This window comes from Saccopteryx leptura, chromosome 1 (assembly GCF_036850995.1).
Source record: "Saccopteryx leptura isolate mSacLep1 chromosome 1, mSacLep1_pri_phased_curated, whole genome shotgun sequence".
In the NCBI taxonomy this organism is placed as follows: domain Eukaryota; kingdom Metazoa; phylum Chordata; class Mammalia; order Chiroptera; family Emballonuridae; genus Saccopteryx; species Saccopteryx leptura.
Window position 1 is genome coordinate 20,340,663 of NC_089503.1, and position 26,096 is coordinate 20,366,758.

The window sequence follows — 26,096 nt, forward strand, 5'->3', positions numbered from 1 at the left end:
CCCTGTCTCTAACAAAGGAAAAGAATGAGCTGGGGAGTCACTGACAAATTGGACAGTTTCTCATTTGTCACTACTATAAAGAGTGCTGTGTTACCTGGGTTTTTCTGTAGGACAAATTTCTAGAAGTAGAATAGTCAGATCAAAGGGTATATGTGTTTGTAGATTCGGTAGAGGAGAAAAGGGAGACACACTTTACAGTTCTGACAATTGAATTAATTGGTTGGCTAATTTCAGGAAACAAGTAGCGCTTTTGTCATTTTAAAAGAAAAAATACTTCCTTCCTTTGGTCAAGATTGATTCCCAGGCCTAGAAGAACTATAAAGAGAGCTAGGCTGCAAGCAGTAAAATATACAAGGAAACAAAGTATTGATCAGAAGAGAGAGGGGTGCTGGAGAGGCTTGGATGTAGGAAAATATGAGAGGCACAGGGGGCGGGGGGATGTTCATTCAAGCACAGGCTGGGGGACATTGGCCACAGGCATCAAACAGTTGGGTCTCCTGGCAAGGTTGCTCCTATCATAGAAATGGAGACGCCAGTCTCTCTTTGCTTAATGCCCTTAAACATACAAACTGTCTGAGCAAGAGATGGCGTACTTGTGAAGGGAGCCTCTGGTGTTATTCTGGCTTCCTCTGTATATCTGACTACGGGGAGTAGTTATAGTGTAAGTATACTGAAGTTAGGCAAGAAGCATACTGATAAGCAGAAACCACAGTCATGCTTCCTTTTAAAAAATACAAACAAGGCCCTGGCCAGTTGGCTCAGAAGTAGAGCTTCGGCCCCGCGTGTGGATGTCCCAGGTTCAATTCCTAGCTAGGGCATACAGGAGAAATGACCATCTGCTTCTCCACCCCTCCCTTTTCCATCTCTCTCTTTCTCTCTCTCTTCCCCTCCTGCAGCCATAGCTCAGTTGGTTCAAGCACACTGGCACAGGCACTGAGGATGGCTCTGTGGAGCCTCCGCCTCAGGTGCTAAAGAATAGCTCAGTTGCGAGCATGGACCCAGAGAGGCAGAGCGTCGGCCCCAGATGCAGGTTACCAGGTGGATCCTGGTCGGGGCGCATGCAGGCGTCTGTCTCTCTATCTCCCCTCCTCTCACTTGGAAAAAGAAGAAAAAACACTTTATTTTAAATTTTAAAAAATACAAACAAAAAACAAAACTGGTCATTCGATTTTATCAGCCTATGAAACGTGGTTTCATGCACGTTTACCCTTGAAAGGCATATTCACTAAGTATCCTGACAAAAAGTAGGTTTCAGGACCCACAAATTTATATGCCAGTTCCTAAATCTTGGCCAGGAGTCCATTTCTGAGCCTAACAGCGTAGAATGGAAGCTCTCTGTCTTGGAGGCACACGGGCTGCTGCGCCCGCCCTGATCAGTGGTCCCTGGCAGCGATCACTAATGCCTCGCTGCTGTCCCCCCGCGGACCGGCCCTCGTCCACGGGAGCCTGCCTGCAGGCCACACTCCACACGGGGTTGCTGCGCCCGCCCTGATCAGCGGTCCCTGGCAGCGATCACTAATGCCTCGCTGCTGTCACCTCGCATACTGACCCTCGTCCACGGGAGCCTGCCTGCAGGCCACACTCCACACGGGGTTGCTGCGCCCGCCCTGATCAGCGGTCCCTGGCAGCGATCACTAATGCCTCGCTGCTGTCACCCCGCGCACCGGCCCTCGTCCACGGGGGCCTGCCTGCAGGCCACACTCCACACAGGGTTGCTGCACCCACCCTGATCAGCGGTCCCTGGCAGCGATCACTAATGCCTCGCTGCTGTCACCCCGCGCACCGGCCCTCGTCCACGGGAGCCTGCCTGCAGGCCACACTCCACACAGGGGATGGGAGGTGAAGACGTTCCTCTTACAATTTAGAGCTCTGTTGTTCTACTTCTGACTTCAATATTTCTCTCATCCCACAGTGGGCTCTTTTTAAAAAATCCCAATAGCAGCTTTTGAGTTCCAGGCACTATGCTAAGTGTTTTACGTGAATCGTCTCATTTAATTCTCACAACAGTCCTGGAACTCAGTACGAGAACTGTCTCCGTTTCAGATGAGGACACTGAAGTGAAATAGCTTGCCCAGTGCCAGAAAGCTCTGGGAGAGAGCAGACGGGAACCGGTGTCCGGCTCTTGAGGAGGCCTTACTTCTAATGATGTCAGACCTGCTTCCTTATCAATTGAGCCTGGCAGCCTTGCATTTAGACTCAAATTTTTGTGAGAAACAAAATAAGAAAATTTTCAGTGATTGTAATTCTTCTTGCTTTGCTGAATACTGTCACTACATTTAACCTATAAATTTACTTTTGAAAGTTGCAGTGCATGTATATCTAGAAGCCTGGCCCTGAACACTCTGAGTTTGACTTATCTGCCGCTAATAAAATTAATTCATATCTGGACAGTCTCATGATGGTAAAAAGTATATCCTCCAAAGTCTCTTTATAAGGCAGCTGAAGCTATGGACATTCATGCACTCATCCAAAAAAGATTTATTAAGTGCCTACCATTGATGGGGCACTGTTATGGTTACTGGGATATTAGCTGTGACCCAAACTAAGTTGCTTACCTTGGAGCTTAGAAACCATTGGGGGAAATAGGAAAGAAACAGGTTAAAATTATCATGTATCAGATCTGGTAGTAAATGCCATTGAGAAAAAAAAATAAAGCACAGTGAGAGGGGTAGAGAGTGAGAGAACTATTCTCTCTAAAAATAAGAATTATTTTTTGAAGCTAAGAAACAGTTTATTTCAGATTTGTTAAACTAGTACAATATTCTTTTTAAACTCCTATGTCAAATCCTAGTGTGCAACAAATGTATATTGCCACAGGTAATGAATGGATCCAATTATACAACTGAATGAATGCTAAATCCTTTAAAAGTGAATTTTATTTACTTTTTTTCTATATCTTTCAATTATTTCTAAGCAAAAAAGTTTTGCTTGAAGTTTTTTCAATTGATAAATATCACACAACTTGATGTAAAATATAAAATATACTGTATCTGTCATTAATAAATTCTATGTCTCTATATGTGTATTTTCAGTCAGATTTTCAGGAAATCTAACTGGTAGTTTTGAGGAAACCCACTCACAAATCATGAAAGTAATAAACCTAGACAATTTCTTGGTAGTCTCTGAACTGATCTGTATCTTACTTGTATCAGCTTATAAATAGGGATTTTGAAAAAAAGAGCTAATCTCAGAGGTTTCTACAAAGCTCTTAGAATAGTCCGAAGCACATTTACTCACGTAGAAATAATGGCCTGATAAACATAAATAAATGAAAACCGTGGCCCATAGATCGTTGTGCCCTCAATTTTACTCTTCCCTAATTAGGCTTAAATTGGTATAAATTTGTAAAGTTTTACATGAAACATTTTTATTTCCTTTTTAAATTCTTTATAAATAACTAGACTGTGTAGCAGCTCAGGCTGCACAGCCACACAGTAACAACGGGCCGGAGCTGCCATCTTTACGTGGGACAGAGCTCTCTGGTTCTCCAGGGCTCGCCACCCCTCATGCCTCACCCTAGCTTACTTGACCCATTTCCACTGAATGAGCATATGCATTCTAACCTGGGATCTCAACTGGCTCTTTCCAGCCTGTGCCTAGTGTGTAATATAGAAACAGAAAAGTCAGGCATATAATAAAGTATATTTTTGAAAACACTCAGGGTTAAACTTAAAAAAATTAAAGGACAAAAAGCAAAAAATATACTTTACATGACATTTTGTGTGTGTGTGTGTGTATGACAGATACAGAGAGAGGAACAGATAGAGACAGACAGACAGGAAGGGAGAGAGATGAGAAGCATCTTCATTGTGGCTCTTTAGTCTCCTTAGTTGTTTATTGATTGCTTTCTCATATGTGCCTTGACCGGGGGCTGCAACAGAGCGAGTGACCTCTTGCTCAAGCCAGCGACCTTGGGCTCAAGTAAGCGACCTTTGGGCTCAAGACAGCGACCATGGGGTCATATCTATGATCCCATGCTCAAGTCTGCAACCCCGTGCTCAAGCTGGTGAGCCTGTGCTCAAGCCAGGGACTTCGGGATTTTGAACCTGGGTCTTCCGTGTCCCAGTTTGATGATCTATCCACTGTGCCACCACCTGGTCAGGCTCCATGACATTTTTTAAAAGTGAGGAGGAATCAAAATGCAGACATTGAAGAGAAACATTTTGTAGGCAGAATAACAAAAAACTTGTAAGCTTAAGTTTATTCTTTCCAAGGACATGAAGAACTTACACTGCTATAGATTTGGGGTGATAATGATCTATCAACAGAGGTTCACCAGCTGTAGCAAACACACCACTCTGATGCAGGGTTTGGGGAGTAGGAGAGGCTGTGTCTGTGTATAAAGGAAATCTCTGTACTTTCGATTCAGTTTTGCTAGGAACCAAAAACTTTTAAAAAATAAAGTCTACTTTAAAAAGTAAACTTTCAAAATCTAATAAGATAACATCTTTGCCATAAAATAGTCTTTAAATTTTAAAACGTCTTCAAAAATAGCTTGGAAGTATTTTCTTTCCCTCAATACCATTCATAAGAATCTGACAACTTAAAACACATTCACACACACACAAAAGGATCAGAAATAGCTTATACTCCCATGATGCTCCATTCTACTCAAGAAAAAGTAACCATTCCTATGGACTCATTTTCCATTCATACAGGATCACGAGCTAGTACACAGGATATTTTCCTTGCTTCTAAAAATATATTAATATTCCTAAAAGCCTGTGCAGTCATACTAGATTTTCTTCATCTACAATAAGCAGCTACATTATATAAAATACCCAGAGGCAATTTCCTATATAAAATGATTTAAGTAACATTAAGCCCCTATTGCAGAAATCATCTTGTAGTTGTGCCAGGAAAAAATTCAATTAATAACATTTTAGTATTGTGTGTGAAAGAATAATAGAAAGAAGGTCAAAAACATAACAAAAATATTTTAATTCATGATTTAATTAAGATGGTACATGTTAACATATGAATACACATATCTGTTCTAAAACATTTTCAAGAATAAACTTTTAAGAAAAAACAAGGGTGGAGAGTGGGGAGGGGGATTTACACCTGCTTATTTTCCGTTTAATGCAGTAATTTACAGCATATATAGTCTCCATCATCCTCAACGTGATCTTGAAAATGTCCCTTAAAGCGCCTCACCACTTGAAACCATGCCTAATGAAGGCAACTGCCAGGTGAACCAACTTATAAAGTCTGTGGGTTCACAAATTTTAGAGCAGTTAAATGAAAAGGTTAGATGTTCAGCTTCCAAAATGTGTTCAGGTTTTTAGTGTTTTGTTTATTTTGGTTTAAAATTCATAAAAGGTACCAAAAGTTAAGACATAAAAATAAAGAGTTACTTCGCAGTCTCATTAAATATGTTTTGCTTTTGTTTTCTGTGCAGTGGACAGAAGGAATAGGGTTTAGGTGCTAATTCCGAGTCTGCATTTATAACGTGATCTTAAGAAATGTACTTGGTAGCTTTTTACCAAAGCCCCTGAAAGAAACAGCAATGCCTGATGTATGACAGAGCCTATCACTATGTCTCAAGAATGAGCTCACTTGTAGGACGGATCCAACAGGAATGCATGCACGGGTCCTCCAAAAGACATGCCCAGGACTGCTCATGGTAACACTACTGGTAATAACCAACACTGCCAATGACTAAGTTGTCACATATTCATAAAAGGGTGAAAATAAGGCGACATCTAAAAATATAGACGAAGCTCACAAACATAACGTTGAGAAGTCAAAATGCAAAGGAATACATACTGTGTTGTGCCATATGAATAAAGTCCAAAGTCTCGATTAAATTATAATATTAGAAATGAAGACAATGGTTACTTGTCGGGAGGAAAGGAGTAGTAATTGGGAGCCAGCATATGACTTCCTCAACTTTGTGATCACTCACAAACTGTATATGAGTATTTTACAGTTCTCCTATATCCAACATTTACATTGTTTTTAATATTAGCATTTACAGGTGTGTTTCTGTTATGAGACAAAAGCAAAATTAATGAAGAATATGTTTATGTTATAAAGTATAAATATACACTAGAAGTAATATATTTCATTAACAACAAGGCATATCCAAATGATAAAATGTTCTCTACTCCTTGCAAATGAAATAGGATTTCTCTCTGATGTGCTGCTTTGAAAGACTGTGTAAAGGTAATAGTAGATGCAAACTCAACTGTACTCAGGGACCGAGCATGTTACTCAAGTGAGTGAACAGGCCTAACAAAAGTAATTATTGCCACGGCGGGGTAGCTCTATGGGTCAGAGCAGTGGTTGGCAAACTCACTGGTCAACAGAGCCAAATATCAACAGTACAACGATTGAAATTTCTTTTGAGAGCCAAATTTTTTTAACTTAAACTATATAGGCAGATACATTGTTTTTAACCCACATGTGGTATTTTGTGGAACAGCCACTCTCAAGGGGCCAAAGAGCCGCATGTGGCTCATGAGCCGTGGTTTGCCGACCACTGGTAGAGCATCATCCTAATATGTCAAGGTTGCAGGTTCAATCCCTGGTCAGGGAACATACAAGAATCAGCCAATGAATGCATAAATAAATGGAACAACTAACATGTTTCTCTCTCTCCAAAATCAATAAATAAAAGAAAAAATTTTTAAGTATATACGGAGCATTTTATACCAAAGACTGAAGATTACATTTCCTGGGCTAGAGCTAGACCAGGGTGGATGTCTCTCTCACCGGAGCGAAGGGAAGCAGAGCAGAGCTGCCTAGCAGGGCCTGGCCCCAGGGCCACCACCCTCACGCCTGTGCCGTAGCGCTATTGAACTATATGAGCTACTGTAGCACTGCTGAGCAGTGCTGTCTTTCCCGACATACTGTATCAACATTTGCACTGAAGAGTTTCCTTCTTCACTGCTCCCTCCCACCCAAAGAAGTATACACACATGCACTGCGTGAGTGGGGAGGGGCTGGGTCACCCTCCACAGGGCAGGCCCATCCAAAGGGCAACTGATTCACTGCTCCAGCTGATCGCTGGCCCACAGGAAGGCTGAGCCCAGAGTGAACAGATCAAGTGGATTTGCAAAGGAAGACGTAAATGAAGATTTATATGATTAAGTGATACGTGCTAGTTTTTAAAACAAAAAGTGGGACAAACAAAACTTGTCTAAAAGGTACCTGTTAGAGATACCAGAAAAAAAAAAGATCGCTATGGCAACAAGTCCCTAAGGAATCAGGAAGAGATTGGGGGTCAAGATACCAGTGAAAGGTTTGCTTTTAGAGAAGATGACATTTCTTTCTCGAGGAGGATAAAAGACTAGGCATATAAAGACATGCTGAGTAAAACAATTTCTTTGTTAGAAGGAAAACAATAAGAAATGGCAGAGAAGGTGTGGGGAGATTTCTACAGCTGCGGTTTTCAAACTTCATTGCAATAGGTGCTTTTTCAGGAGAATGCAAAGCCCAATGTCAAGACGGATCAAAGCACAGTGAGCTACACTGAAGCAGCAGGAGCGCCGGAGTCTACCTATGAGGATGCCCCCCACCTGGCTGGTGACCCAACATCCAGCCACAGGAGCCCCTACTAACACACACACAACGGATGAGTCAAGGCTTTCTAAAATTGGATAATAACAGCAGCATCCACTGTGCAACTCAGATATGGGAGTCAAAACCATGGATTCGAAGCAATTCAAGTAGAAAACAAGGCCCACATTCAAGGCACCTTGGGATTCTGAACTAATACCATGAAGAATAAATTGAGGACGGTGGATAATTAGAAATGTCACCTAGGACTAGAAGGAAAACTAGACCTGCAGTTAGACGGCCTACAATCGAAGATCAGCTTTACTGCCAACCGTGTGATCTCGAGTAACCTAACCAGCTTGTCCTCATAATGGTTCAAAGGATCAGCTATGGATGTTTACTTCAGTACGTATTCAGGAAACATCTCAAATGTGACTGTAAGACTATTTGTTTTTAATCAAATCTTCTTTTCATATCAATACACAGTCATTTACTAATGTTAGGGTTTTACTGATTCAAAGTCATTGTTAAATACACAGTAGGACATGGCTGTGTCTTAAAAAATGAAAAGAAACAAATATATCTATTTTAATAAAAGTGTTCACATGTCCTTTAAATGATACATGATAATAACTGGAATAGACAACAGCATTCAAACACTGGCATGATGCAAATTTAGTTTAGTTTGTTTTCGTATTCTCTTGATGCTGGATTATTCTAACATGATTTTGGGGTGTACCGGCCAAAGTTACCATTCAGTTACCCGACTATAATGTTTAAAATATATTTAAGACCACAAGGTACTGGAGTACACAGTGTGGACAACCTGAAGATCTGCCCTCTGTATAACTGTCGTTAATTAGGTATGATTTAGTTTCTCAGACTTTATAAATATGGAAACTAAGCCTGAGAAACCAAATCATACCTAATTAATGACAGAGTTGTCCTTTAAAATCACATGGAATATGTTTTCCAAACTCCATATGCCTAAACATGATTCTGTGTATTCCGCAAAACTGAAAGTATTTACATTTGTGGCTTAATATTTTTATCAGTTAATGAAGTGGAACATTTTAGATATTATACAGCTCTGTAGCATTAAACAGAATAGAAACTCAGTAAAAGCTGATTCTGCCTCAACATTTTCCTGTTACTAGTAGCCTACTGTCGTTAAATATTAATTTTATTTGTTATTTTTTAACAGTAAAGGAATAAAATCATTTAAAATTTACGAAATTTACTGTCGGTTTTAATGGACTCATCTTCCCTTTGATTTTAGTATTAGATACAGCACTATGTTATTTAAATTAGTTAATTTATACTTATTTTAAAGATTAGCATAAAACAAGTTGTGTATTTAATAATAGTGCAATGACAGTATCAAAACAATGAATAATTGAGCAGAAAATATATAACTTCAATTGATGAAAAAGTCAAATTAAAGTGACCCTTTTCCATAAAACTTACAAAGTATTTTCTCTCTAAAGTGAAAAAGGAAGAAATCCCTACTATATGAAACTACCAAGCTTTATAAATGTTTCAAAGAATATGCCTTTCTACAGATTCTCTTATAGCTGCCAGCTGTACCCCAAACTATAATTATCCTTTTAGAACAACAACTAACAATTTAATAATGGAAGAAGAAACACTAATCATTGACTTAAATGGGACTCATTTCAGAACACCTTGGTCCCACATTGTGTTTAAAAAAAAAAGTGTTTTTACACAAAAGTCACTGAACCATCAGTAATCCAACTGGAAAGACCACTTACTGTTTTAAAGAAACCATACAAACATAAGTAAATATGTTAATTAAGAGGTATAGCTAGTGTCTGGGCATGGTGCAGCACCCCCCCCCCCCACGTGCCTCATGCCAGCTGTAGAACAGCAGCACTCAAGCAGCTGCCTTAATTGGAGATGCAGACCAACACATGCTAATTTAGCTGGGCCAACTAATTAGAAGGTATGCTACATTTACAACAAAATATCCACCCATATTACAGATGTTGTTCTCTATCACAGTAAATGGTATCAAACAGTAATGAAGTTGAAATAAGCTACACTCAGTGAAACTGTTTCAACAGCTTCACAATAGGATCCCACATTAGCTTAGAAAACTGGAACATAAACTATTATAAATTTCAAAAGTGTCTTTCTGTACAAGATTAAGAATAAGATGAGGTTTCAAAATGGCTCTTCAGGCACCAAAAGAATACTTGTTATGTGGGCACATCCCTTTAGCGATGCCAGGCTCGTGTAATATTAGCAAAAAGATTGAGTCCTTTTCCTTTAAAGTCTAATGCAGATCAAACATTTATAGACTTGTGCAAAGATCATTATATTTACCATGAAACCTATAATAGGAAAATAAGGGAGGGGGTAAGGAAGGGGCCTTCTGCTTCCAATCAGGATGGTAACAGAGATCAGATGTACCCTATCTCCTTGAACTAAAAAATTTAGACAAAATAATTATCAGACCGTGGACAAGAGATGGTTCAGGACAGGCATACCTAAAAAAAGGTAAACAAATGAGGTGAGCTCTATGGTTATCCTAGCTTACTGCCCTGAGATATTTTCTAAGCCAGGATTCAAAGGAACTAAAGTAGAAACCTAACTTAAGGAAACAAACTTGAGCATTTGAGGAAAAGAAGGCCTCAAGAATTAACAGGCAAGGTATATATAGAGGGAACAAGAGTGAAAAAAAACAGATATAGAGGGTAGAGAGAAAGATCATGCTATATTCTTTATGTTCAAGAAAGCAGATGGAGAACATTTTAAGGCAAGATAAAGAAGATATTAAATAGCCTAAATTTTTATATATAGAGAAAAAAATACAATGTCTAGATTAAAAAGAAAAATCACGAACAGGATTAACAGCAGATTAGACAATGCAGAAAAAAGGTTAACGAATGTGAAGGCACATCCATGAACACTACGCAAAATGAAACACAGAAAAAAAAGAAAAACAACAGCAATGAGTTGAGGGATAACTTCACTCAGTTTAATACATGTATAAATAGAGTACCAGAAAAAGGGTGGGGGATAGAAAAATATTTAATAAATAGCCATATATTTTCAAATATGATAACTATAAACACATAAATTTAAGCTCAACAAACTCCAAGTAGGAGAAACATGAAAATAAAGGAATGAAATACTCAAATTACTTAAAACCAGTAATAAAGAGAAAAATCTTAAAAGTAACCAGGAAGGGGAAAAAACACATTATGCACAATGGTAAAAAGAAAAGAATGACGGCACACTTCTTGTCAGAAATGCTGTAAGCCAGACTGCGGCAAATCAAAGTAGTTGAAATACTGAAAGAAAAAAAAAACCTTATCAACCTAAAATTTTATACCCAGAGAAAATTCATTTTAAAAATAAAGTTTTTTTCCAGACATACAAAAATAATTCATCCCCAGCAGATCAGCACTACAATAGATGTTAAAGGAAGTTTTTCGGACAGAAAAAAACATTCCTGGTTAAAATCTCTACTTATAAAAAGCAAGAAATGAGTATTAGAAATGATATGTTTATAAATATAAAAGAATTTTAAAAATAAATTTAATTCTCTTGAAAACAAAGTTGACTAAAACAAAAATCTTATACAATTCACACCATAGAGACATAACATGTATGAAGAATGAAAAACAGTATTGTCAGGTTAGTATGCTATATAAAAAGTAGCATACTACACATGAAGTAATGCATGATGTGATAAGTTAAAAATATACATTGCAGGCCCTGGCCGGTTGGCTCAGCAGTAGAGCGTCGGCCTGGCGTGCAGGAGTCCAGGGTTCGATTCCCGGCCAGGGCACATAGGAGAAGCGCCCATTTGCTTCTCCACCCCCCCCCCCTCCTTCCTCTCTGTCTCTCTCTTCCCCTCTCGCAGCCAAGGCTCCATTGGAGCAAAGATGGCCCAGGCACTGGGGATGGCTCCTTGGCCTCTGCTCCAGGCGCTAGAGTGGCTCTGGTCGCAGCAGAGCGACGCCCCGGAGGGGCAGAGCATCGCCCCCTGGTGGGCAGAGCATTGCCCCTGGTGAGCGTGCCGGGTGGATCCCGGTCGGGCGCATGCGGGAGTCTGTCTGACTGTCTCTCCCCTTTCCAGATTCAGAAAAAAAAAAAATACATTGCAGAATCTAAAGAAACAAGATATATATAGCCAATAAGCTTAGAAAGAAAATACGGAATAATTTTGAAAACATTCTATGAATCCAAAAGCAGGTAGAAAAAAAAACCCAAAAAAGACAAATAAAAATCAAAAAGTAAATTGGTAAGTTTTACCCTAATCATGTCGACAATGACATTAAATGTAAATGATCTGAGCAGACTTATTGAAAGGTAGAAATAATCACATTAACTACAAAGCAAGACCAAATCTACGCTACCTGTAAGAAATCCACTTCAAATATAAAGTAATAGAGATTAAAAGCAAAGAGAAAAAGATTCACCATGCTAACACTAATCAAAAGAAAGCTGGACAAAGTAGATTTTAATGCAAAAAACATTATCAAGAATAAAGATCATTTCATAGTGATAAAAAAGTGAATTCATCAAGACAACAACCCTAAATGTTAATAATAACATAGAAATAAACAGAAATGACAAATCTGTAATTGTAGTCAGAGATTTCAACTACCCTCACCCAATACTAACTGAAGAAAGCACATAGACAGGAAATCAATGAGGATATAAAAGATATGAACAATATGGTCAATCAACTCTCTGTTTTAAAATTTTAAAAGCACCTGCTCTGACTGACTTTTAGAGACTAGTATATACTCAATTGAACCTAAGAAGAGAAATCTCAAGAATTACCAGTAAGGACAAAATTTCTAATGCTTTAAACATGCTTAGCATTTCAGAAAAATCATTTTCACAGAAATGGCCAGCTTAAACAGTGATAATTTAAAGTCAGACATTTAGCTAGTAACTAACAGCTATTTTAAAAGTATCTTAAGGCCCTGGCCGGTTGGCTCAGTGGTAGAGCGTCGGCCTGGCGTGCAGGAGTCCAGGGTTCGATTCCCGGCCAGGGCACACAGGAGAAGTGCCCATCTGCTTCTCCACCCCTCCCCCTCTCCTTCCTCTCTGTCTCTCTCTTCCCTTCCTGCAGCCAAGGCTCCATTGGAGCAAAGTTTGCCCAGGCGCTGGGGATGGCTCTGTGGCCTCTGCCTCAGGCGCTAGAATGGGTCTGGTTGCGGCAGAGCGATGCCCCAAGATGGGTGGAGCATCGCCCCCAGTCGAGCGCATGCGGGAGTCTGTCTGACTGCCTCCCCATTTCCAACTTCGGAAAAATACAAAACAAAACAAAAAAAAAGTATCTTAAGATCCAAGTTAAAGATCTTAAAGTTATTTTAAGATCCAAGATGCCCGCAGAGTAGGTGAATGTTACACTGATGTCCATCCGGAACCACAATGGAATTACAACTAAAATATAGAGCAATCAACGTGAGCAACTCACTGAAGACTAGCTGAGAAAAAGTCCTATAACTAAGAATTTACAGAAGTCAAATCAAGACTAGTAGGAAGGGCAGAGATGCAAAAAGGGCTGGCCCTGCTCCCAGAAGAAGTAGCTGAGATTTTGCAGGGCTATCTTAGCTGCAAAGCTTTGCCCTGAAAAGCATGGGGTCCCAACCCCAAGCCTGGCTCCCCATCCCAGAGCACAAGAGGTGGGAAGAGGCACCCACATATCTGACTGTGAAAATCAGTGGGGATCTGTCTTCCAGTGAGAAACAGGAATCTGCCAGAGATACAGAATCACCTCTTAAAGAGCCAATGCATAAAATCTTGCTCCCCAGTCATCCTGGGCTCCAGCAGAGGGAGGGTGGAGTGGACTAGAGACATGTGAGGAGAGTCTGGGATCTGTGGCTCTGGGGAGAGAGCCAAAAGAACAGCTGCCATACGATGTCAGTGAAACAGAACCAGGTGTTAGACCTCGGTTCAGTAACCTCAGTACCTGAATTCTGGCTAAGAAAGAATTCAGAGCCAAGACTCAAACTATAAGAGAAAGTTTATTTCGAAGAAGAGAGCCATAGAAGAAATGAGCTCAGGAAACGGGTTACAGAGGCAAAAGAAGAGAAGAGCCCTTGGAACTTAAGAGAGATTCCACCGAAACACTACTAGAACTGATAAATGCATTCAGTAAAGCAGCAGGATACAAAGTAAATATTCCGAGATCAGCTGCATTTTTAAACACCACTAATGAATTATCGGAGAGAGAAACAAGGAAAACAATTCTAGTTACACTTACATCAAAAAAATAAAATACCCAGGAATAAATTTAACCAAGGATATAAAAGACCTGTACTTAAAAAATTGTAAGAATTTGAAGATACAAATAAGTGGAACTGTATATACCACATTCATGGATAGAAAGAATTAACATCATTAAAATGTCCATACTATCCAAAAGCAATATATAGATTCAATGCAATTCTGTCAAGATACCAATGGCATATTTCACAGAACTAGAATATTCCAAAAATTTATATGTAACCACGGAATACTCCAAATAGTTACAGCAATCTTGAGAAAACAGAACAAAGTTAGAGGAATCATGTTATCTAATATCAAAATATATTACAAGGCCATAGTAATAAAAAAAGCATGGTAATGGCATAAAAACAAACATATAGTGGCTTGTGTTAGGAAATATTTATTGGCAGCTTCTATAGATTGAGGATTGTACTGTTTTATTAGTATAGGGATAATACCTGGTATATTTATTTCAAAGCCTATTCAAACCATTAATCAGTGAGAGCTTGTTGTTACAATTATAGTTCCTAGAAAACTGTCAGTGTAAAGATCAATGGAACAAAATAGAGAATGCAGAAATCAACTGCACCTTTATGTTCAATTAATACTATTTGACAAAGGAAGCAAGAACATATAATGGGGTAAGGACAGTCTATTCAATAAATGGTCTAGGAAAAATCAGACAAATACATGCCAAAAAAAAAAAGAAAAGAAAAAACTAGACCACATTCTTACACCACAACAAGAATAAACTCAAAATGGATTACAGACTTAAATGTAAAACTGAAACCATAAAAATCCTGAAAGGAAACATAGGCAAAAAAAATCTCACATTTCTCATAGCAAATCTTTTTCTGACATATGTCTCAGTCAAGGGAAACAAAAGAAAAATAAGCAAATGGGACTACATCAAACTAAAAAGTTTTGCACAGCAAAGGAAACCATCAACAAAATGAACAGACAGCCTGACCAGGCGGTGGTGCAGTGGATACAGTGTTGGACTGGGATGCGGAGGACCCAGGTTCGAGACCCCAAGGTCGCCAGCTTGAGTGCGGGCTCATCTGGTTTGAGCAAAGCTCACCAGCTGGGACCCAAGGTTGCTGGCCCAAGCAAGGGGTTACTCGGTCTGTTGAAGGCCCACGGTCAAGGCACATATGAGAAAGCAGTCAATGAACAACTAAGGTGTCACAACGAAAAACTGATGATTGATGCCTCTCATCTCTCCCTATTCCTGTCTGTTTGTCCCTATCTATCCCTCTCTCTCTGTCCCTGTAAAAAAATAAATAAAAAATAAAGTGAACAGATAACCCACTGAATGGAAGAATGTATTTGCCAGTGACACATCTGATTAAGCGGTTAATATCCAAAATTTATAAAGAACACATATAATTCAACATGAAAAAAACAATCCAATTAAAAAAATGGGCAGAAGACCTGAATAGACACTTCTCATATAGATGGCCAATCAACACATGAAAAAGATGCTCAACATCTCTAATCATCAGAAAAATGCAAATTAAAACCAGTGAAATATGCCTGACCATGTGGTGACTCAGTAGATAAAGCATTGACCTGGAATGCTGAGGTTGCCAGTTCGAAACCCTGGGTTTGCCCGGCCAAGGCACATACAAGAAGCAACTGTGAGTTGATGCTTCCTGCTCCTCCCCCCTTCTCACTCTCTCTCTCTCTCTCTAAAAAAGAAAATCAAAAACAACACCACTACCAACAACAAAATAAACAGTGAGATAGCACATCATACCTGTCAGAATGGCCATCATCAATAAAAAAACAAACAAAATTAAACAATTGTTGGTGAAAATGTGGAGAAAAGGGAACCCTCATGTACTGTTGGTGAGAATGTGGATTGGTGCAGCCACTGTGGAAAGCAGTATAAAGTTATCTCAAAAGATTTAAATGGAACTGTTTCATGACCCAGCGATTCTACTTCTGGGAATATATCCAAAGAATCCCAAAACACTAACTCAAAAGAATATGTTCACCCTATGTTCACTGCAGCACTATTTATAATAGCTGAGATTTGAAAGCAGCCCAAGTGCCCGTCAGTAGATGAGTGGATAAAGAAACCATGATACATTTACACAATGGAATACTACTTGGCCATTAATAAGAAGGAAATCTTACCTTTTGTCATAGCATGGACGGGCCTGGAAAGCATTATGCTAAGTGAAATAAGCCAGTCAGAGAAAGACAAATACCATATGATTTCACTTATATGTGGAATCTAATGAACAAATTAAACAAAATAGAAACAGACTCAGATACAGAGAACAGACTGACAGCTGTCAGATGGGAACGGGGCTGGGGGATTGGATGAAAAAGGTGAAAGGATTAAGAAAAAATAAATAAAATCTCATAGACAGACAACAATATGGTGATTACCAGAGGGAAGTGGAATTGAGGGGAGGCAGAAGAGAGTAATGGGGGGATAAATAGTAATGGAAAGAGACTTGACTTGGGGTGGCAAACACACAATATAATATACAGATGATTTATCATAGAATTGTACACTGAAACCTATATAATTTTATTAACCAATGTCACCTCAATAAATTCAATAAACATTTTTTAAATGCTCTAATAGAAACTTTTGAAATATTTTAGTATTTGGTAAATAAATAGAGAATTATATAAGAATCCAAGTTGTACAGAAACTAATTAATGTAAATCTTTGGGCTAATGAGATTTTGGTCTGATCATTTTAATTTTAAAAATAGGTATATGTAGGCCTTGGCTGGTTGACTCAGCAGTAGAGCATCAGCCTGGTGTGTGGAAGTCCCGAGTTTGGTTCCCGGTAAGGGCACATAGGAGAAGTGACCATCTGCTTTGCTACGCCACCTCCACCTTCCCACCTCCCATCTCTCTCCCACAGTTATGGCTCAAATGGTTCGAGCAAATTGGCCTCAGGTGCTGAGGATGGCTCCATGGCCTCACCTCAGGCACTAAAATAGCTCAGTTGCCAAACAACAAAGCAACACCCCAGATGGGGAGAGCATCGCCCCATACAGGATTTGCTGGGTGGATCCCAGTCAGGGCTCATGTGGGAGTCTGTTTCTCTGTCTCCCGCCTCTCACTTAATTAAAAAAAAAAAGTGTATGTATAAAATATAATGCCACTGTTAGATTTCATTCTTTGAACTTTAAATTCTTCTACATAGATTTTACCAGTTAGATCAGGGGTCTCAAACTCGCGGCCCACCGAACAATTTTGTACGGCCCGCAGACTAATCCACGAAGTTCAAAATATTTTGGATAAAATTAAGTAAGCCTAGGGGCCTACTTGTATTTTTCATTTCTCTAGCATCCTAGCTAGATATTAGCTTAGTTAACAGCAGTTGTGATGCGAACTACAGTTTCTGGTCGTTTTGTGACACTTAAAAGTGTTGCATAACAGTTGCCTTTTGTAGACCTAGTGCGGCCCACCAAACGGCTGTGATCTTGCTCTGCGGCCCACATGCTGAGTTGAGTTTGAGACCCCTGAGTTAGATATATTATTACATTCCCAAAAACTATTTAAACTTTTAAAAATGGATGTCTTTATATTATAAAAGGATTGGTTCTTCTAAACCATCCACTGTGTAAAACTGTCAAATGTCACCTCAGACAAACTTGCTATCAATAATAATTGTATTGCTCTGCAATGTCAATGTAAATATTATTTCCATGATTCTTAATTCATTTAAGATGATTCTTAATTCATTTAATACTAATATTAGACTGAGTAAAATAATGAGGGATCTCTTGTTACCTGAACAATTTCTAAAAACTAAATTCCTAAAGAAAACGCCAATTAAGATGATAAATTCAGTTTGGTATGTACATTATCTTAACAGAAAACATAGTTAGTACATTTTGAGCTACAAGTAAAAGTGTTAACTTGTCATCTAGTATATATATGTATAAAATATATTAAAATGAACAAAGAAAGCTTATGAATTAAATAGGTTGAAACCAGCAATTCAGTAGAAAATTGATCTTTGATAACATAATCTTAATGAGAAAGCTATAAAAATTATTCTGTGCCTTTGGTATCCAGCCTGGCCATCAATGGTTTCTTATCTCTCCAGAACACTCTCACTTCCTAACAGCCTGTTAACTTTTTGGGCTTTTGTGTTGACATTTGTAATGTCCTTGAGTCATTTTTAACAAAAGTTTCTTGTTTCTGAAAAAACCCTAATTTCCTAATAATTATTCCTTCATGTAGCTATGCTTTACTTTAATTACTGTCATGCTAAACCAAGACTGTAATCATTTTTTGTCCTGAGCACCTATGACTTATGCTTATATTTTCTTGTAATCACTAGTCTCCTGGCAACTCTTTGTAATACAGCCTTCACAAATTTGGGGCCCAAATTAAGAATACTAAAATTGTTAAAATATATTTTACATCCAAACTATCACTGGTATGTCCCAGATAGCCACTTGTAGCACTACTCAGCAGGAAAATAGTAGGAAGAACTAGATCTATAGCATATTTCCAAATCTTTAATTCTCTTCTGAGAGCTGGCCTAATATAGAGAAACCAAGCTATAGTTATAAATGAATATGGTTCGACATCTGCATACTTTTCAGAGTCAACAGAAACATATTCATGATTCATGATTTTATAAGCAAAGACTGGCACAACAATGTGAACAAAATGAGTTTTCAGATTATGTCTCTTAAGTACAAAATACTCTTGTTAATTGATGGCAATTTTAAAATACACTCTATAGAAGTCCCTGGAGATTTATCAATGCCTTAAGTGTCCGTCATAAGGCTGATGCCCTCAGGATAATAACTAGATCATTAATTAGCTCTATATTATATCCCAACAGGGGATTCCATTTTGACATTGTTAATTACTGTAATAAATTAACCAGAGACCATCAGTCTTATTAACAGGTGGTTCCTACTTTTCCTCCAAGCTTGCCAAAAGGCCTCAGAAATAAATCAGAAAATTGAGTCTTCGGGAAGAAACATCCACCGAATAATAGCCTGAGTGTAGGCCTGTATCAGTACTCCTGGCTATTACTAATGCTGCAGAGAATCCTTCCCAGTGTAACTCAGCACTGTCCCCAAAAGTAGACTATCTGGCAACTGAACAGCAAACAGACTGAATTTACAGTACTCTGAAAATCAGACACTGTAACAGCATGCTGCTGACCCAAGATCCAATGGGACAAGATTTAATTTTCCAAAACTAAATAGGACCAATGAGGACAATATAATAGTGGTTTTGCAAAAACATCTTTTCTTTCATTTTAATTTTTTACTAGCCCCCATTGTGTCTGGCTATAGTTGAGCAAATTAGAATGATACACTCTTTGAACGGTATGTTGTTCCTACTAATCCCACTGAATTCAAGAAAAAATATTCTCTGGGAAAGCTTAATATAGCTTATAAACTATGGCAGATTGCATTTTCCAAATCCAGATTTTATTTTCAAAAAATATCTCCCTTCCCACACGTTCTTCACAGTTAGCAACCCACTCCCCGATCCAGAGGTGGAGTCTTTTCCTCTCTCCTTGAATCTGGGCAGGCTCATGACTGCTTTAACCAACGGAATACGGCAAAAGTAAGACTAGACGAATTCTGTGAGTAGGTCACAAAAACGAATCAGCTTCTGCCTGCTTCTCTTGGAACACTCGCTCTGAGAGTAGATAGTTAGCATTTAGGAAGCATTAGGAAGTCCAACTGCTAGAGAGGCTACACCAGTTCCAGCTCTCCAGTCTTTCCCACCATGGCACCAGCCTGTGAGAGAAGCCATCTTAGATCTTCCAGACCAGACTGTCCATCCACTGAGTACCAGTAAGGGAGTGACCTTTGTAATGCCATGAGGAGCAAAAGGAGTGCTCCCGAGTCCTGGCAAAAATGCTGACCGGCAGAATTTATAAGCATCTAAAATTATTGTTATTTGACATTGATAATTTTGGGTAAGTTTGTTACACAGCAAAAGTAACTAAAACATGAATTAATATATCAATAAATCAATTTAGAGATGATATTTGTGTACAAAATACAACATATTGATTGGTCATGTCTGCAAAACTAATCAGAACAACAGTCACATATTATATAACATGTCTTTACTGAGTTCTTTTACTTTACATGACAATGCAATTATTTGCAGATGCTCGGTAAGAATCTATCCCTCTCCCTATCAGGATATAATTAAAGAAAACAAATTTGTAACCATGACCATGCCAGAGATGTTTCATTTAACAGTAAATCTCATTTAATTAGGCATGACAAGCCCGCTCGGAAGGAACAGGATCGCACTCCATTCTGTGGAAACCGTTCCAAAGGCCTTCCAGGAAACTCCTGGCACCTCGACGGCTTGCAGAGTCTCAGCTTTATTGGTGGTAAAGCATGTCACTTTCTGGAAGAGGAACAATGACAAATCTGGGCATCTTGGAATAAGAGGATAACTCTACAGGCAAAACCAGTGGAGGCAAAATGGATGGTTTCTGGTTCCTCACCTAGGATCATGGGAACTCTAAGGGCAATAAAAATTCTTCTGGTACCACAGAAGTAATAGAAAAATATATATTACTCTAGGGACCGCATAAGATTAACTCTCTAATCCTAACATCATGTGGCTCTAGTTTTATTAAATATAAAACAAAAAGGTCTCTATGTGTTCACTAATTGTCTTCATGCAAAGGAAACAAGCTAAATATAATAAAGCATTATACTAACAATACTGATAGTAATCAGAAAAGTGTGGAACAAACTTATTTGGTCAAATCCACACGGTAAATTTGACTTGATCATAGGTAAAAATTGAAAAAGTTCAACTGATATTTCTCACCTTACCCTATTCCTCTATAAACAAATTGACTATAAACAAGTAAAATTTACATTTCTAAAAGCTTTACATTTCAAAAGAGAAAGTCAAGGGATTATAGGGCCATCCTAAATCTTTACACCTGAGATAAATTACAAAAAAGGAAAACATGTTTGGTCTTATTTAAAATCAAAGACAGAGCCTGACCTGTGGTGGTGCAGTGCATAAAGCATCAACCTGGAATGATGAAGCTGCTATTTTGAAACCCTGAGCTTGCCCGGTCAGGACACATATGAGAAGCAACTACTCCGAGTGGATGCTCTCCACTCCCTTCCTCTCTTTTGTCTCTCTCTCCCTCTCCTCTCTCTCAAATCAATAAATAAAATATTTTTAAAATAATTAAAATATAATCAAAGACAGAAATGTTTTTTTTAATTGAAGCTGCTTGAACTGTAGGCACTCAGATTTGCCACATAATAACATAACTGTAAATATTACCATCTTGATACATATTCTACAAACCAGTAAGTTGTTCTGAAAGCTAGTCAACCTCCTTTGGATTGTGCTTTATTGCAGTAAAAACTCATCTCAGAATTCAAATCAAAATTGGCAAAAATACTTAATATATTGATAATTCTGCAACAATGATAATAAAATAAGCTCATTATATGTCTGATGACTTTCAGCTTGTCTTAATTCAGTAGGTGACTGGAACCCTTATAAAGAACCATAATTTCATCAAAGAAGTCAATCTAAAAAAACACTCCTTTATGGCAAAGCATTTAGTTCCCTACTAAATTATATATAATCCTTTTAACTTTTTCCTGAAGAACTTTTATGAGTACTCACAAAGAATTGCTTCTAAAGGCACAGAATCCCCAAGACTAAAGACAGTGGAGAATTAGAAGTGAGAAGAGCCAAGTCCCTTATTTTCTTAAGTTGGAAAGTAGTTTTGTTTCTAATTTCCTCCTTTCTTCTTTTCTTCTCTCAGTCAGATAGGAAAGACAGAGGAATGAGTTTAACCCACTGGAGTGAGATTACTTGCTGGACCAGAGGAGACAAGTTAGCCTAGTTAAACTGACTTTCTAGACGTGTTACCTAACTGAACTCTGACTGGTACAGACAATGGTGTCGGGAGAGGGATCCCACAAAATAGACTTTGGAGGACTTCTGTAGTGGTTTGATTTGCTCCCTGAAACAGAAGCATCACTCTTAATCAAATAAACACTGGTTTCTGATTATAAAGAACTATCTTCCAAAGAAGTGCCTTAGGAAACCAAGTGGCTGCTACATTGGAGTTTGGCAGAAGTAAGTACAGAGGCTGTGGTATGACAGGGCTTCTGAATGCGTGGGAGCACTTACCAAATGCAAGTGACAAGGGGGTCTTTAAACCTTCAGCTCACATTTCTGATCAGAGAAGCAGATAATTCTATGGCAGCCCTAATAAAAATTTTTATGTCTTACAGACCGAGAGTTCTCCTAGCTACCATCAGATGTAACTGTGCCACTTGCAGAACTGCAGTGTAAGCTGAATTTCATGTGTGTTTCATGTACGAATTCCACCATGTTTCATGTATGAGAGTGAAAGCACAGAATGAGAAAGAAGGAGACCCTGAGACTTGGGATAAGGATATCTGGGGGGACTCAGCTGAAGCTGATAATCCTGAACCCCTCAGCTACTCTGAGCCTCCCTTGCCCGTGGAAATAGAAAGAGCCTGCTCTCCTGTGTCTGAAGAGATTAGCTCTCCCTGGCTTCAAGCACTTGAAATAACCTCACCCTAACTCTAAGGGTGGTTTTCTTGCAAAAGAAGTCCTCTTCTCAAAACCCAACCAGACCATCCCTACCACCACCCATAACAGGACCCTACGACCACCCATAACAGGGTTACACCACAACGTTCTCTGGGAAACGAGTACAAAGTCTGATCCACAAATCACACACAAAATAATTGCAAAACTTTACCATTTTGTATTGGCAAGAACCTGGGACATCTGTGTGACAATGGATTCTAAGAGTGTTAGACCAAGGAAAATAGGTTATAACACTAGATTGGGCCACTTTATTTTATATGAGTCACTTACCAGAGTTTTAGGATTTAGTGGCTAGCTTATACAACTGGAAGGGGCTCTAAGAGTTAACTTGGTTGGCTGATTAATGCTTGGACCCCATAATATTGATAGCCTCCATTTAATACAGTTGGGAGGTCCTAACTTGCCTGGCAAAGTGCAGAAGCAGGGATCCAAGAGCTTCAGGAAACAAGAATGTTGGAGTGGACCTACCACACGCAATGTGCACACAACCCCTCCGCCACTATCCCCCAAGCGGGCCCAGCGGATGACCCTTCACTAAGGCTCCAGCTTCATGACTAGAGTATAATTATAAGAGCAAGAGGTTACTAGCCTGGTCCTGTGATACCCTGCCAGTCATACAATTCATTGTTCTGTTACAAAATAAAAATCTCTCCATTTTCTCTCTTTAGCTCCTGCTTTATTTCCTTTATAGAAATGGCAATTATTTATTTGTCTGGGGTTTTTTTTTTTTTGTTTTTTGAACTATTTGCTTTCCCGCCTCCTCCACCAGCACATAATTCCATGAGAGCGAGGCCTGCATCTCTGTTTTTCACCACTGTATCCGGGCTACCTAGCACTGTACCTGGTACACAGGCACTCCATAAAGAGGTGCTGAAGGCAGAAACAGAGTTAATCTGTCTTTGTCAACATTACATTCTGGTCCTTGCTTCTCCCGGAATAGACATGTTCATGGAAACATTATCCTCCCAAAGGGATGATTTATGTCTGAAATTTATAAACAAATTTATAAATTTCCTTCCATATATTTCTTCAGCTTAGAATGAATGAACTGGTCTGCTGGTATCACCTCTTTCATCAAATTTATATTATTTCCAGAAAAATATTTTTCAAAATTTCAACCAAAAAAAACCCCAAACAAACAATAAACCTTTCCTTATAATAAAGGTCAATTCAGTGCCTTCACTGTCTAGTCCAGGGGTCTCAAACTCACGGCCCGCCGAACAATTTTGTGCGGCCCGCAGACTAATCCACGAAGTTCAAAATATTTTGGATAAAATTAAGTAAGCCTAGGGGATTAGTCTGCGGGCCGCGAGTTTGAGACCCCTGGTCTAGTCCATCACGAAAATGTCTGAACAGGTTCCTGTCTTCCTCCAGAGTCACACTTCTGCCCCAGTCACATGTCACCTCACACCATAAGCTAACCAAATTCTCAACTATCATTGAAGTGTATCTTCTGACTTGATAAGCAATTTTTGTACAGGCTCGAACACTTGCTGAAAGAGTGTCATGAGGTAGCTTTTCTTGTTTCCCTATCAAGCAGATGGTGAATTCATTCATATCACAGCATTTCAAAACACAATGTTCCATTTAATCAAAAGCTTCTATTTTCTGCGTAGGAACCTTTACTTTTGGCAAACTACTAGATGCTTTCATTAGCAGCCAATTTTACACACACACACACACACACGCACGCACGCACGCACGCACGCAAACAGCACATTTTATCGCAAGAAGACTTCTACACATGACTACAAGTAATTAAGAAAGAAACAGTACTGAAATCCAGGCTATATGCTGAGTCCACCTACTCCCTGAGGCTTATTAGTGTCACAGCAGCTTAATTCAAATTCACACCTCAGCAAAATTGCAAAATACAGTATGTCCTGGACCTTCAGGATGGCATTTACATAGTTGAAACCTTGCAAGTTAAAATCCTTAAATGCCGAAGACTTCTTCTTTATCTATATACCACGTGCTCACCTTTGTAAAGATCCATGCTCTCAGCAGGGTAAAGAAAAATTAACACACTTAATCTGAGGAATCTATAAAGATTGTTTTCATCTAAAAATGCAGTGCATCCATAAACAATCTGTCCAGTAGGACGAGCGATGGTCTGGAAAGAAATATACCTCACAAGGATGCTAGAAGAATCATGTGAGGGGACAAAAAAGATAATAAGGAACTACATACATAAATGTTGGTGGCAGGTGGCAATGTTAATATAAATCACAGCACATTGTATATTTAAACTGACATAACTTTATATGTCAATTATGTCTCAATAACGGTGGGAAAAATAATCAAATATAGTAGAAACCCCCCTCTTCTCAAAGAATTGGGGCAGTTAGTTGGTTACTTAGAGAAGTCAGGTAAAGCAGAGAATCCTAAATAAAGATAAATACATATTGTAACCTTTTTACTTGCATTTAAATCATGAGTAAGTATATAATTCATTCACCAGTCCTCCGTGTGGCCAGGCCTACCTTCATGTTCAGATCTGCACACTGGGATCCAGGCTTTCCTGCATAAACCACGCCCACAATGCCTCACTTATATGGCACTTTCAGTCGTTTTAAAGGCGGCAAATGCTTCAACATGTATAAAATACTCAGAGAGCAAATTTCTTCTTACTTTTTATAATTTTTCCTGTATTTTATACTTGTTTTGTTAGCCCTTAATTCCACACCCAATTTCTGAAAGAACTCACTTTCCTCACTTTTTTCCAAAGCATTCAACTTAGTTTTTGTAGAAATAACTCCCTTTTTCACACAAAGATTGTATTAGTTTACAGAATATTTAATAACAAACGCACCCCGCGTGAGTGAGTTTGGGAACAAACACTACTGACTCTTAATAAATAAACAATTTGACTTGTGGGTGTACAAGTGCACAGGTATCCTCCTGAGAAGCCCACCAGACAGTCCCTACCCTGGGAATGTCAGTCAGGAAGTTTACAAGGGATGCAGATAGGACTGGTTTAGCTGCCTGGGTGATTAATTAGATTTAAGTCTAAAAAGTCTTTGCCATAGTATGATATAATTCAGGTCTCAAGCACAGTTGACTAAGAAGAAAGTTGCTCCCGTCACATGTATATGTGCTAACCTTTTGTATTTTTCCTCAATCATATGAAATACGCTATTTAGAGACAATAAAGTTAAAGAGCTAAAAACACAAGAATGTGGAAATGAAGCAAGAGAAAATGTTTAAGTAGAACATGATAAAATAATCAGAGAATTTCATTCCTGACAAAGTAAATGAGTCAGTAAAAGGCATTCTAAGCACATTGCTATAGCCCTATATTAATTTGAAAAAATTGATGATCCATTTTTAAACAGCCTGTTAGCAGAATGAAAAAGAAGGTTTTGTATTCATTTACTAATGACAAGGGGAGGGGTGGGGAGGGAAGGCGGATGTGAGAACTTACTTATTTCACTGGAAACCTGGTTCAGTTTATCCTGTGACCTGCTGATAAGGACAACCTTCATTCCACGCTTCGCTAACTGAAACAATAAGAGACAACACATGGTTGCATCACAGCTGTGCATCTCATTTGAAAACAGAAGTTAGAAATATCCTCATTTTAAGAAAATCCAAATTAAAAAATGAAAACAAAATAAATAAATGCAAGTGTAACGAATGGGCGATCCGAAATGAAGACTTTGTACAAAAGGGTTCCCTTTCGCAATCAAGCTGATGTATAAATGTCAGAGGGTTTTAGAAGGGATTCTGTTACTTTTTCA

The 26,096-nt window shown here is 38.7% G+C and overlaps 1 protein-coding gene across 1 annotated transcript in view; it reads right to left on the reverse strand.

Annotated features, from left to right (window-relative positions):
- Positions 1-26,096, reverse strand: part of HSD17B12 (hydroxysteroid 17-beta dehydrogenase 12) — a 159,971-nt gene that overhangs the window by 74,420 nt on the left and 59,455 nt on the right. The window contains exon 3 of the mRNA XM_066362963.1: positions 25,781-25,856. Coding sequence (XP_066219060.1) covers positions 25,781-25,856 — 76 coding nt within the window. The remainder of the gene's footprint in view (positions 1-25,780; positions 25,857-26,096) is intronic.